The 15,450-nt window shown below is 37.9% G+C and overlaps 1 protein-coding gene across 1 annotated transcript; it reads right to left on the bottom strand.

Annotated features, from left to right (window-relative positions):
* Nucleotides 1-1,587: 1,587 nt before the first annotated feature.
* Nucleotides 1,588-11,448, bottom strand: LOC140226478 (inactive hydroxysteroid dehydrogenase-like protein 1). Its single transcript, XM_072306943.1, has 7 exons — nt 11,235-11,448; nt 8,820-8,942; nt 7,478-7,588; nt 6,300-6,400; nt 4,115-4,231; nt 2,809-3,036; nt 1,588-1,957 (listed from the first exon to the last, which is right to left on the bottom strand). Exons 1-7 carry the CDS (start codon nt 11,446-11,448, stop codon nt 1,778-1,780), a joined length of 1,074 nt encoding a protein of 357 aa, XP_072163044.1. The 3' UTR covers nt 1,588-1,777.
* Nucleotides 11,449-15,450: the final 4,002 nt, after the last annotated feature.

Raw genomic sequence — 15,450 nt, 5'->3', positions numbered from 1 at the left:
CTTACTCTCTGGAACTATTAGACAGGAGATCTCATTGGTAAAAACACTTGTCAAATTGAGTCCTTTCATTATCATGTTTGAAACTTACTGTCCCATATGTAGGCCTACATCAGGGTTGTCAATAACTTAAAATTCTTCATCGTACCATGTTATACAGAAGAAGACATATACGTATACACGTGTATATTATTGTTCAAGTGTTTCCAGGATGTCTGTTTTTGGTTTATTTTTAAAAGGATGCAGTGAAAACATTTCAGCATGTTGCTGTGACAGGCTGCAACTCCTTGTGGACCACCTTGAGAAAAGTGAACATATGTTTGTGGAATGCGTTTGATATGAGTGCTCTAGATGTTGATAACAACCATACATCAATTCCAACGAGTGAACTACAGTGTAGCTTTTACCCTAACCTCTTTGTTATAATTTGAGTTCCCCATACCTGATACTGTTCATATTATTACAACCTTTTCATGCTCTTTGGTCAACTAGCATCCCAACAGAAATAAAAACCTTCTTCTGCTTGGGACCACCTAGATTTCCTCCTTTATTGGGTAACCTCATTCCATCATATCAATATTTTGTATTCACCAAGTCTATCATTATATTCTTCTTTCAAAAATCCTGTGATTTGTACAAAAGAAAAATGAATTTGTATATTACCTTTGTTAAGAAATTACCTTTGTTAAGAAATTGCAGAAATGAATAAATGTCGAAATAAAATATCAAACATAATGGATTTCATGAAATAATTAAAACTATATGAAAGGAACAGAATCTGCAAAGACACCTCGTTATATCAGGTATCTTGCTATCTCCAACCTCACTCAAACAATGTTCTACTGTATTTCTTCTTACTTCTCTCTAAACTTCACGTCAGGTTTGAATTCACTATGATATTCTGCCTGATAAATTATCCTTCAATTTGCATGCTATCAAAAAGGTTTTTGCCTCTTACGCAGTGTAACCCCACACCAATTAATACATGGCCCATCTACCTTCCCTAGTCAAAGGTTTACCACACGGACTGTGTTAGGATGTAATGCAGACCTATCAGTGTCCACATACATATCGTTCCTGGGGTGACAAGACCTGGTATCTCAAATTTGGGTGAAATTACTTTTTTGATAATGATCAGATATCCAGCAAAGTGATGTTCTGTGCAAATCCTATCCGTCATACCTTCCAAATAAGCCACCACGGCATGTCAAAGGAAAAGCTATCTCATTTGATATAGTGCTTTGGCTGCCATGTTTTTTTTTTGTTTTTTTTCTTTCCTGAACATTTGACATTTTTTAGATACACGCTGTATGGGGTCTTGTCACCCAAGATATCCCTTATGCACTAAACCAAGTTTTCATTTTATCTTGAAGCAACAGACATACCCTACATCTTCATTACAGGACTCTAAAAGGTGCAGAATTTGAATTTTGATGGAAGGAATTCTGTAGATCTGCTATCTGAAGCATAAAATGACAGAACAAAAAAAAAGAAAGAAAAAAGAATGCATAACAAAAAGTTAACATACAATGCAGCTGCACTAGCTTACTCCAAGAGAAGCACACAATACCTTACCAAAACTCTATTTGGGCAAGAAAATTATGATACATGTACATGACTCAGAAAGAAAAACACTTTATTCTCTTGTATTTGAGAATATCACGTAGGGTACAATTTACACAGCCAGAAAACTTCTCCTTTCAACACTTTGGAATCCTTACAATCAATGCACAACTTAACTCATTGCACATCACTGGTGACCTCTGACCTTGCGAGTGCTCTATGACCCTTGACCTTTTGGAGCATCCTCAGTAGGTGTCTTCTCAGAGAGTTTGTTCTTTGAACCTGACTTGCCGATCTTCAGCTTCTTCCTGATGAGGGCTTGTCTACGCAGCGCACTGTTCAAGGTACTTGCTCCCCACATCCATGTATCACGGGGTATGTGGTTTGCAATCCAGGACTGAAGAAAGTAAATTGAGAAAATCACATAATGGACTTGAACAAGACTAATCCACCAAACAACTAAATGACCTACTGCAAAAGTGGATATTCTTGGGAGAAATATTTTTCATGCGTGACCAACTAAAATGAATTTCCCGTATTTCATCTTAGTGAAATTAAAACATTTATTGTTGGTTCATATGTCAAGCAAAAATATTCTTGTGCTTTTATCTTTGCACTAGTTTCAGGTTGCACAAAATGGGCGAAAGTTTCCACACCTTGAAAATTTCCAGGTATGCAGTATTCAGCTTTAAAACTTTGTAACTTGAGTCATCCATAACTGGGGGTTTCTAAATGAGATGATTCAATGGGTTCTGCTTTGGACAGAGGTATTGCTATTTCAGTGTAAATACGTATCAACCTTCTGTTTTTCACAGCCATGTAACTTTACAAAGAAACATTTCCAGCAGACACACAGTAAGCAAAGTTTTACAGAAAATTCTAAGCTTTACTGTAATGTGAATCTTATAAAAAAGCTGTGGTTAACTTTCTTGTAAATCACCAGGAGTTAAGGTATTGCCCAGGTCTGGGAGGCATGACATTTACAGACACGTGGGCAACCATTGCAGAAAATCAAAACTTTCTCAAAAACCCTACAGAATACAGCTACTCAGTCACCACACAACGCAAGCTATTTGTGTGAGGAATAGAAGCTTTCATTGGACTGTGGCATTGGGGATTTATTGATCGGTTTGGGCAGGTTTGCACCATTTTGAGCCAAATATGCGAAATTGGCATGCCGTCAACTGAGTCCGACATGCGATTATGGCACATGAAGAGTTAACTAGAAGAGAATGGGGGATAGCTTACCTGGACGGCATGAGGCCAGTACCCAGCCGTTCTACTGCTAATGCCAATAGAGGCCACAGCATGCTTTGCATACACACTGGCGGATGGAATAAGGAACCTGGAGTGAGGCACAGTGGAGCCAAAGTCTGCCATCTTGGTGGCAACATACGAGGGCAGCAGACTCTGAACGATGATACCGTGATCCTTGTATTCATATTGCAAGGCTTGGGAGAAATAATCCAGGTACGTCTGAGGGGAAGGAAAAGAGAAAGAGAGAGAGAGAGAGAGAAGGGGAGGGGTTATAAAATCTCACTCTACCTCAGTGCACACCCTCCATAACGAACACAGTTGAAACAAAATTCAGATTACAATAAAATAAAAATTCAACCCGTAGCATTATCCCCTTTAAGTTTTTTACTGTTTATTTGTTCGGATATACCAAATTTTTTATATAATGAAAGAACACTGCAGGCTTTGAGGACTTTGTTATAACGGGAGTCCACTGTACTTTACTACTACAATTCCACCCAACTCATGACCAACATAAAATCTTCATAACAATAAAATGCACTGATTTTAACACTATATGAATTACAGTTATCAGTTGTGATAACTTCTCCTGTTCCTACCATTATCCTGTAGGACAAACAAAAATTGATAACCTCTTACCTATACTTTATTACTAGTGATGATGAAATTAATTTCAAGAAATGCAATTGGATAATGATTTATGCCTTGGCAACATTTCGCAATGAATTTTTGCTGTATGTAGTGAACAAACAGTAGGAATATGAACACTATGGAGGGATGACATCATAGGACACATAAATCCTCTCCACAAACCGAGTGGAAATGGACCAATGTTAGAACTCATGAGCAAAGGTGGCTTACTGACAGACTAAATTGACAACCATGGTGGAATATCGACAAGAAGGGTCGTACACCAGCTACACTGTAATGGAAATGTTCATGTCAAACATTTGACAGAAATCAGAGAGACTGATCACAGGGCAGCTCTGAAGCTGAAGAGTGTACAGAGTGTGACCCACTCAATACAATGAAGCTGAAAAGTGTACACAATGTTACACACCTTACACTGAAGCTGACAAGTGTTAGGAGTGCCGTTGAGGATGAGTCCCAAGTATACGTACTCGGGCAAGCATCTATGAGAAATGGATGTTGTAGCAAAATCAAAACGTCTTCAATGGGATAAACTGAAGCTGACAAGTGTACAGAGTGTAACCCACTTTACACTAAAATTGGCAAGTGTTATAGGAGTGTAATCTATATTACACTGAAGCTGACTAGTGTACAAAGTGTAACCCACCTTACAGGCAGAGTAGACAGCTAGTTGAGGGCTTGGGTGTATGGAAGCTCCAGATGAGATGTTTACCACAACACCTTTCTTTCTCTCTACCATCTGAGGCAGGATGAGGTTCGTCATCTGATGGAATGGAAAAATGACAATCCAAAAAATATCATAAAATTATGCTGAATACCTGTACAGTGTGTTTCTGTTATAACAAACACGTTTATAACAAAATTTGGTACAACAAAGTGAAAAGTCAGGCCCTAAAATTATTTCTACATATTTCACAAACCAAATTTTTTCTTCTTTTTTTTTGTTCAGATGCAGCCAAATCCTTATGTAATGAACAAAAACTGGAGACCTTGAGTGCTTTGTTAAGTATAAACAGGAATCACCTATATGTTTGATTGACTTGATATATCTGCAATATGCTAGAATCAAGCAGTTGCTGATATGAAGGGGCATGAATTTATCAGTGAATTAAAAAAAAAACAAAAAAAAACAAAAAAAAAACACACATTTTTCAGTTGACCTGAAAAAATCTGGCTTCCAAATGTTCCACACAATCTTAAATCCCCTTCATGTTGGAGAACATCAAACTTGCTAGATATTGCATTCATATTGAGATTTAACCCTAACTAGGCCGGGGGGGGCCTCCGAGGCCCCCCCCCCCTGACGTTTCGCGCGATTTATCACTATCGCGAGAAGCTATCGCCGCGACGTTTCATGACTTTTTTCTTTCGAGTCTCCCGCATCTTTTGACACCAAATTTGCGATGCCCGGGTGTGCAGTTCCGAAGTTGTGCATAAATACGCACGTGCATGTCAGACCAAAAATTGCTCAAAAAAAGGAATTTGTGTACAATTTCAATGCAAACTGTGTTTACAGGCAAATTTCATAAAAGCATGATTATTTTGGGGTTTTATACATTAAAATCAATTAATAACGCATTTTCTTGTTCGGAACAATGTCACGGACAAATTTCATCGAAAAAACAATGAAAAACATCAAGTCGAAAAAACAGAGAAATACATAAGAAATTCAAAAAACAATAAAATACTTAGGAAATTTTTTCTGATTGCGCAATTTTTTTCTCTTACATTTCCTAAGGACACTAAAAAGAATATTTACACAAAAAATGTGCATGTTTTGAGCTTTATTTAGTGATTTATACCAAATTGTCTGATTTCATGCATCATTATGCATAAATTAGCATAATTTAGTGTAAATGATAATTTTTGAAAAAATTAACTTCATGGTACTTTAGATTACATCATAGGCAATGCGTGTGCCAATTTTCGTTGCGATCGCGCGGTCGACGGCCGAGATCCGGAAGGGGGGCCTGGGAGGCCCCCCCCCCGGTTCTATCATCTACCTGAATAGCCCTGCCTAGTAAGGGTTAATGGTAAAAGTAAAACAGTTATATGTCTTCACAGAAAAAGAAATTATCAACTGAGACTCTAAAACTGTGAAGCTATAACAATTTAACACAAAGTTACCTTGACTTGTATATGTGACCCTGCATCACAAAACCAACAAAAAGTCGCCACGCATGAAGTTTTAGATAAGGGCAGATTCTGAAAGAGCAGACTCTAACTCAATTCAAATGGACCCTTCTAACCTATTGAAATCTTGGAAAGAAAGCACACACTCTGGAAAGTGTGAACTGAGAAAAGAGGCTCTGAAGTACACAGTCTATCCAAGCACTTAATCTTCACCAAACTGCACTAGCTGTGTGATGATGGGACAAAAAATAGGATGTAAACCACAGAGGCAACAACAATGAAGGGATTATCAGATTAAACTGAAATTGAGCATGTACTATTAAAACATTCTGTCCATGATTAATGCTAACTTTCAAAGCAGCAGCCTTATCCCTTCAAAAGTTATTAGAGTTAAAAGTGAAAGTAAGGATTTCAAGACATGAAAAGGAGCTTCTGAGATCTATCTGATCTCACTACTTTCCACAAAAAGAGTTGTACTGTACAAAAACTGCTTAAAACATAATTTTCCATTCATTGTACGATTCCAAACTTAGGAATAATGTAGATGAAGAATAGCTCTTTCACAAAATATGAAAAACTCAAGATTGACTTTCGACCCATTTCACCCTTTTTCGAGTCCTCCCGTAAAACCAAGGGGTGTGACTTTATGTTGGTTTTGTGATACAGGGTCACATATATTGTTTTTACTTCATACACACCAATGTGGCAGCTCCAATGTTGATATTAATCAGCTGCCAAACTCTCTCAGCTGCCATTTCCAAGAAGTACTGTGGGTAGTCCATGGCACCAACATTGTTCACTGCAAACAAACACATATCTTGGTGCCTTATTAAAGGTCATGTTTACTTTTGGAAACAGTGATTTAAACATTATTCAGGTTATGACATTTAATGCATATGTGTGGGTCTGTTGTACCACAAAAAAAAAAATCCTATCAAATAAAATGTTTGCAATAAAGCCTCTTTAAAATATAACAAGATATTTGTACACTCTATTTTCTTGATAAACCATAACTGTAAACGGTTTAGTCTTGAAACATTTGTATTATAACTACAAATTGTTCACATTCTGTATATTTAACAATTCAATTTTTTACAGCATTTGGTTGTTTCTATCCCTAACTCACATTTTAGAACTATTCTTAAGCACTAATGGTGGGTTTTTGTTTCATCTGCAAATGGTAAATTATGCCTGCAACCTGTTGAAGACATGTCTTCAGTATACCGGACAGGTGTCTATGACAAATGCGTGTTGTAGCAAAATCAGCCCATCCTCAATGGGTTTATAATGCTTTGTGAACATGTAGCCTACTCCTGATTGTTGTCAAAAGGACTTTTATAAAAGTCAAGTCATGCATAAAAAATAATATTGATGTACATCTTTTCTTGGCCTTACATAGCCATTATTTACGAATGACTCCTCATAACTACTACACTGCAGTCGCCGACTTTGATCAATACGTCATCCGCAAATTAAAACCACAACAATTGATTTAGGTGTGCCCTGCTACCATAGGAGATTAGATCAGGACCTACATGTATATGCTGAATATGTCGCAAGGTTTTTCAGGTGCTATGCAGAAATTTAAAGACACACAAACATAAATGATCCCGATCTGAATGTGACTTGCATGTATACAGCACATTGCTCTATTCAGTACTGTGTTCTACGAATACAGATTAAACCACACACAAAACCTTCCGGAAGTCCTGATTCACAAATATTTAGACTCGCTAAATTCAGGGTATATAGAGTATGGGACAATAAAGCAAATACAATGTACTTTATGAAGCAAAGATAGCAAAACAGTAAAACTAAATTTACTGTAAATTTCTGCTCTGTTGAAATAGAAATCAGGAAAAAGGCAAAATCTTACCCAAAATGCCAACCTCAATACCGTCAAGGTGTGCAGCGATGTCTGGGTAGATCTCAGCACCTTGACTAAAATCTGCCTTGATTACTTTGGTCTGGACATTATACAGGGACTCTACGAGATATGACAAAAAAGAGAAAAAAAAAAGAAAAAAAGAATTACAACAGGATCCTCTGTAATGATAAGTTTAAAAATAGTGAATAAATCCAAATACAACTTCACGGTATGAAACTATAAATCATTGCCCCCATCTTGCAGAAAACCCCCATCCGATTTGCTTTAGTGGTCAAAGAGAAATTAGGATCTTTGTAGAGCATGTCAGGAATTCCTTCCCTCCAAGTTCTGTCTACTGTGTTCACACATAAATATGTAGTTCTAAGAGCATCCAAGTGCTAAACTTGGAAGAATCACATTCATGACCTGCTTTACAACAATCCACATTTGTCTGTGACTGTCTAATCAAATTGAATGGGATTTCTGCATAATATAGCTAAGATCTTTAATATGACCCTGAGGTAGCATTTAGACAGTTTAATCATACTGAAAGTTATCAATGCAAAAATCTGATCGTAATTTTTTGGGGGACATACTGAATTAAATTGAATTAAAAAAGGAAATTGTTTGGGATCAAATGAAATAATGTCAAGAACAGTAACTAAAACAGTTAGAGAGGATGGTATAAAATGTCAATCAGGTGAATGAAAACAACCAATAAAAATGTCACAATTACAGGTCTTTAGCACAATCTCTGGCTTTTTTCACATTTTTTTTCCCCATGTTGGGTAACAAAGTTACTGGGGGCGGGTACTATGTGTGGTGGGGTGGGGCGATACATTTCAACAGAACATAATTTGAATTTGATGACAGGCTTTTCCTTGTAATATCATGCCACACTTGATACGCACTGAGTTTCAATACCCGTGTACTAGGAACAGTGAAAGTAGTACTGTCTTGCTATTGTTTAAAGTACACTTCACAAATTTACACAACAATATTTCAGAAAATGTTTATTTCCAGGGCAATCGAGGATGCCTTGGGACTTAAATCATGGTACAAGAAGTTCATAATGAGAGAAAAATGAAGAGAAGAATGTTTTCTAAAGAGACTGGAGCTTAGAAAATACTTTGCGCTGCATGTAAACCAAGTGTTTTCAATAGATAAAATTGCTGTTTAGTTTCACTGCAACTGATTGACAAATTGCCGTATATCGACGTAAATAAGCACTGAATTGATCAGTGTTTTGAATTTAAAAAAAAATGCTGTTTGTTTGTTTGTTTGAAGTTTTTCCAAGGGACTTCCAGAATGTATGAACTCTCTGAAAAGACTCTTATTGAAGAATTTTTACCTATTTCTGAGGCCACTTTCTTGAGTCTCTCACTGGATCTACTGATCAGGACAATGTTGACGCCATATTGGGCCAGCTCCATGGCGTAGGCTTTCCCAATACCGTCTGTAGAACCTGTCACCACTGGACATCAAAACAACACAAGAATTTCAGATTGTCACATCTCTGCGAGCCTTTTGCAAAGGTAGCTTGCTATAATTGCAGCACATTACGAACACACAGTGCGCGACCAGTGAGCTGTAGGAGTAGCGAGCGAGCTCCCATCCAATTGCTGTGTGCGTGTGAGTCCACCGCCCGCCTGATTGCGAGTCCATTGCAAGCCACCTTTGCAAAAGGATACATCTCTGCTGGCTTACAGCCCATCACCTTCAGAGCAACAAGAATGACGGGAAAAGCAAATCAAATCATGTGTACATACAGCTGAAGTCACGGACAAATTTCTTCACTTTAGCAATGTGGCAGCCATTAAAGGTGCATAGTCCCGGTAGTGTAGAGGGCGCTGTTGATGATACTGCCGATCACCGTTAGCATTGATACGAAGATTACCGAAGTTGAGCTGTCATCAAGAGTAAAGTGCGTAGGTGTTGCTAAGTAACGTTGCCTTCGTTGTCTTCTCTGCCCATCGCGCGGTCTGTAGTAATGCCAGGGTGCGTGCACATAGTGCTTGTTATTATGACATCACAAAAGAAGTTTACTAAAGTGGTCATCCCCCTCAGCCGAGTCATGAGCCGAACTGTGATCGGACCACAGGCTACAGTGAATCGGACTTCTTCGGACTCGGGGAAGTGGGCCAAAGCGTAAGCGCTAAAGAGGAGTCGATAGCATAGGTCTCTATAGGAAACTTGCGCCGTGCGCCCGCACACGCATTTGACTAAAACACCGGGACCATGCACCTTTAATATACGTATTATGCTCACACCTTATTCCCCCCCCCCCCCCCCCCACCATGCAGTCTATGGTATCATGGTGTAAATCTCCCTGGATGCTGCATTATTCTGAGACTGCAATGCAGACATGCTGGGGGGGGGGGGAATGTTTTTCATCCCCATGCAACTTTCTGTTTTGCTGCATATGCAATGAGCAAAAGTTGTCGCTAGAAATTCCAAGTGTTTCTTTGACGTAATTTACTATATATGACAAATTTATGATCTTAATTTTCTTTCAAATGACCAGCATCTGATCTAGTAATTCTACATTACTGTCCAGGCATGACTTTTGACTTTGCACGCAAAACATTGGCAAAAACTTAGAATCTACTTGAAAATCCAGCAGGAAACAAGTAATTTTGTATTTTTATATTCAATCTGCCCACAAATAAGGCCATAATTACAAAATGTAGATAATGCAAGAATTTAGAAAGGAATGGGATTGCGAGTAAAACTCTGATTGTACTGTGGTATTTGGCGATTTATCAGCCAGTGTGGGCGGGTTAGTGCATTTATAAATTACATCTTACATATTTTCTTGTGTTTGTGTGTGTAGAGGTATGTTGATCTATCATGTTCTCTGTGTGTTCATTGGTCAGACCCAAGTCACCCTTTTTCATCACCGATATAGATAGACCTGTGAAAGTAAATGCTTACCGGTAACATTAAATTTAAATAGATTTAACCCGGCCCGTTGAGGACGAGTCCTGAGCATACAGTACTCTGGCAAGTGTCTATGGGAAATGCTTGTTGGAGCAAAATCAGCCCGTCCTCATTGGGTTAAGTCACAATCGCCCCTCATCCTGTGCCCACTTGTGCCTGTGGTAAGCCAAATTTGGGAGTCCATACTCCAAGGTCAAAAGGTGAATCAATCTAACGTTAGAGGTCTAATGTTAGGCCACCGCCACCTAGATCTAGATTCTACATTTTTGTAAAGTTTACATCGAATTCGAAGCCGAACGAAGGTAAGAAATACAAATTTACATGTAGAGTCTAGACCTCTAGCTCTTGTTTCAGGTTTGTGGCTTTCCTTTGGACATTCTCTAAAGCTATTACGGCCAAATCGTGATATCGTTCCCTTCTTGTTCTGCGTCTCCACTATGTGCAAAGTCTATGGAGGTTGAACGAAGTCCCCGGGACCCCGGCTATGACGAATTAATGAACGGCGGTGAATGGAGTGGGGACCTATTTCGCGATAATGCCGCTAATGTATGTTTGTTTTTGTTAAAATACAATGCAGACCTTTTACTTTTATCGAAGATTGGAAAGATTGTAAGGCTATCCTGGGTTTTAGGGGTCTAAATTATTTTGGGCTTCTAACTTCAGCACATGTAATGTAGAAACTAGGAACCTGATAACTAGGACTCCCGATTCACAGTGCGCTCATCCTCGACCATTATGGCAGCACTTTACCGGAAGAAGAAGAAGAAGAACCGTGCATTCTATCACACAACACCGATTTTAACAAGTGGGACTATACAAAACTTACCTGCCCATGGACCATACTCTTTTACAAGGTTTCGTTTTGGCCGAATCTGAGGGTATAAATGCATTCGAGCGATATATTGCATTCTATAGCAAGTAGTTATCAGCTTCTTCGAGACATAGTAAGCTCCAATGACCGTCAGAGCCTCTGAGTAAAGGTGAAAAACCCGAGATATTTGAGTGTACAGAAGATCGAATCTATCCACTACAGCCGCCATCGTTCTTGGCTATCACAGCGCCCTCTCAAAGCTCCGTCTCCAAAACGAGATCATCACGCTGAACACGGCGAGTGAGTTTATAAGACCACCTAGCCGGTGAAACTCAAAACTTTGGGAGTTTGACAAGAACGTGAATGAACTCTCCCTCACATGAACTGTGAAAACGAGATGTTCTCTTAACTTTGCTCCTCTTCCTCCTTCTTCTCTCCCTCCTTTTTGTCCACCTCCTCGTCTTCATCGTCATCTTAATATTCCCTCCCTCCCTCCTCCTCCTCTCCTCCTCCTAAAATTCTCCTCTTCCTCCTTCTAACAAAAAACTCATGAAAGAATCATGGAAATATTATACAAACGAAAACGTATGATAATGGTTAATATTTCTTTTAAAATGGCCGAAATCAAAATAGCAACTTTAATCAAAATTTTGTAATACATACATTGATAATAATCAGGTATGATCCTTTATCATCAAGTCTCATTGCTCTTCATTTTTTTTTTTTTTCCAAAGCCCTGGCGTATCCTAATCATGAAGAAATCAATTATAACATCTTTACCATCAGGAACCATACTTAAATGTTGCCAATTTAGTTTTTTTTTTTAATGTATTGGGCGTCATATAGGTTAGTGTTGCAATCTATTTTGTAAATCGAATACCCAGTGTTATAAACCCCAGCTGGTGAAATTAATAAATGCCGGCAGCGTTCAAGGTGTGGGAGCTCTTGTTACGATTCAGTTAAAGTTTGTCAATGCATTTCTTTATCTAAAAGTATGTTTCGTTTCATTGTAAAGAATGGCATGCATTTATACTCATTCTCATTTGAAATCATGCAAAAGTCTTATTGTACTTTAATTAGGCCTATGTAAATGTCATATTCTGTACTTTCGTCGGAAATGAAATACAATTAAATTAAATGAAACGAAATGAAATGAATGAACAGATGAAAACATTTCAAGCTTGTTCTCACTGAGTTTCTATTCCGCTCGCAAGTAAATATTCAAACTTATCTGAAGCTCAGCAGCTGAAGGGGTTTTCTAATCTCAACACAGTGCGAATAAAGCAAAAGTATGATATTTCACGTTGACTTAAATATGACTGTACCAGTAGGCCTAGGCCTATAAATGATAATGTTGTCAGAATAAAGATTGGCGATATATTTTGCTGGGTAGATTGTAATAGAATTCATTTCGTTATCTTGTTTCTCATGCTTCAATAGTACTGCTATAGACCCAGTTATCAAAATGTCAAATTGAGCCCTGATTAATCGAACTATGCTATAAAGTCCATGACAGAGTGTTTTAAATACGTGCATGGTTGATGAATTGGCTCAGAAATTAGAGGGGGGGGGGGGAATTAAAAATCCTACAGCGCTTACCTGTTTTCCCTGAAGTTAATCATATGAAGTATGAAAAGTGAAAAGTGAACACGTAATTGAATTTCACAAAAATGGGTAAAGCAACATTCTGGACTGTACACCGATTATCAACGAATACAAAAGAGTAAAATAAAACGTTTTCACTAAACCTCAATTTAACGAGGAATATTCTCGATGTTATAACATAAACAAATGTCATCAATTTCCTTTTTTTTTTTTGCTTTTTCTCAGCAGCCTTATAGCAAAGTGTATTAAAGAAATAGGAATGGAGATATTTAAGTTTTTGATCAAAGTCTTTATATTCGTGATGACTTAAAGTTGACAAACACAGGATCAAGGGTGCTTGAGTTTGATATCTAACGACAGGGGTGCAGAACATGCCAAAGAACAGTCATGGTTGAAGTTTAAAAAAGAAATATGTGTATCAGTGTATTTCAAAGAGTGTGAAGATACATTTATCATGCGATGAAAAAAAAAAAAAACACAACAAACACAAAAAACACCCGACATACGCTATGAACATTATTGTAATGTCGCGATAATGAAAGCAGTGACAGATTTCTGGCGTGGTGTGAGAGGCTAAAACATTTATTGTACAGTCATTGTGCATCGGTAGATCGTTGCTTAACAACATATGATTGAGCAGAATGAAATCAGTCAGAAGTTAATGACTATAAAATGCTAACTGCTGAAATATCAGAATATTATGACGATAGGGGAAACAGATTAATCACTTGTCTCGCGACGAAAATCGTAGTGAGGTGCACAGTGAGGTGTATACACCTCACTACGATTGTCTTCGCGAGACAAATGATTAATCTTTTTCCCCTATCGTCAAAGTATTCACCGCGATGGTCAACATCTTCACAACATTAGAATATTTTCCAGAAGTTGAATTCGCTGCCGAGAATTTGTTTCTCCTTCTTTGTGATGAGATATTCGTGTGCATGGAATATCGATTGTATAATGTCTCGTTGAGTTGCTGTCTTTGTATGTTGTATGTTGTCGAATTGTCGTGCATGATCTGACAATGCAGACGGCAAAAAATATTTCAAAGTCAACATAATTTTTGCAGATTCATGAGAACTGTATGAAATCATGATCATAATGATTATACTATAACTAACTACAAGAAAGTGACTTTTTTTTTCTTTCACCACTGTATATATCCTTTGAGAGTAAGATAACCAAATCATGATTTATCCGCGCTGTCATAATCAAACTGATAAAAATCAAATGTGAAAAACTGATTGCAGATGGAGAGGTTGTGCAATATTTATTTAAAAAGTAAATCATAAAGAAAAGCAGTAATAGGAATTGAATGCAATATTCGTTTACCTACACTCCTCATTCACTGTCCTGCTTGAAAGGAGTGTCCCACAGTGTGTTCACAATGTGTTTATGTAATCATTAGTCGACTCTGTGAAAACGCTCGAATTTAACAGTGTGAAGAGATTCAACACTGTGTTCACAATGTGTTTACACTGTCACAATGTTCATACTGTGTTTCACATTGTGTATCACACTGTGCAGCAGGGGTTATGTAACTGCCCTTTTGTTTTTCATATCATTGTGAAATCATTCACACCTCCCAACAACAAGAACAACAACAAACGAAATCACAACTCTCCGTTTCCCACGTTCTTGTTTTATTTCCGCATACCTTCAGATGAACCTACAGACCGTCAAGTGCCATAATAAAGTCTAAAACAATTATGTATACATATAAACATAGTTTACAAACGGGACATTGGCTATTAGCCATAGTAAAAAGCGTTGTCATGGAAACGGAATTGACAGTATTATATAGCATACAATGACCTCTTTAAATATCGGATGAATCACGTCGACCTCTAGGCCTATCCAGCTGCACACGTACACTCGAAAATCATCTGCCATGGCGAAATAAAAGAAAATGAAACAATCAATAGAAAGTGAAAAGTGGTATCCATCTGGTTCTCCATTTCAACAATGTAAAGATTGAAGATTTTAAAACTAAACAGTCACTTTAGTTCTGATTCCTTAATGAAAAATACACACACACATACACACACACACACACACACACACACACAAATCACTTTAGTGACGTCAGTGTTCCATCAACTCGAATGAATGAACAGAATAATCATCTCATTTAAAATCTAAGAGAGAGAGAGAGAGAGTGGAGGGGATAGTTGTGAGTGGGGGTAGGGTGCAAATAGGTTATCAGCACAATGGATACCTGGCGTTATGAAGAGGTGATAATCACTCGAACACAGGGAAACAGAGTACCAACCTATTACTCCCCATAGTAGTCCTTTGTGATAAACAAGCCAGCAGCAAACCGGGAAGAAATCAAAATGCTCTATATTAGTTTGTCAGTCATCAGTATGACAACAGGAGTGGATCCAGGAATTCCGTAAAGGGGAGGTGCCTTTGAAAAATTAAAGGGCGACTTGCGCACGCCCCCCCCCCCCATTTTTTTTTTTCATTTTTATTTCGTTTTTTTTTCAACCAAAAATAAAGTGGGGGCGCCACTGGACAAACATCGGTATTCTTAAAGAAAGATTTACTCTTTGAAAAGAAAAGAAAAAATAACATGCCGGAATTGCACAGCTCTTTACGATATATTTCATTACAGAATATCTCA

This window comes from Diadema setosum, chromosome 3, assembly GCF_964275005.1.
Source record: "Diadema setosum chromosome 3, eeDiaSeto1, whole genome shotgun sequence".
Lineage (NCBI taxonomy): Eukaryota > Metazoa > Echinodermata > Echinoidea > Diadematoida > Diadematidae > Diadema > Diadema setosum.
The sequence above is the reverse complement of the archived record's forward strand: the minus strand, read 5'-3'. Positions and strand labels throughout refer to the sequence as shown.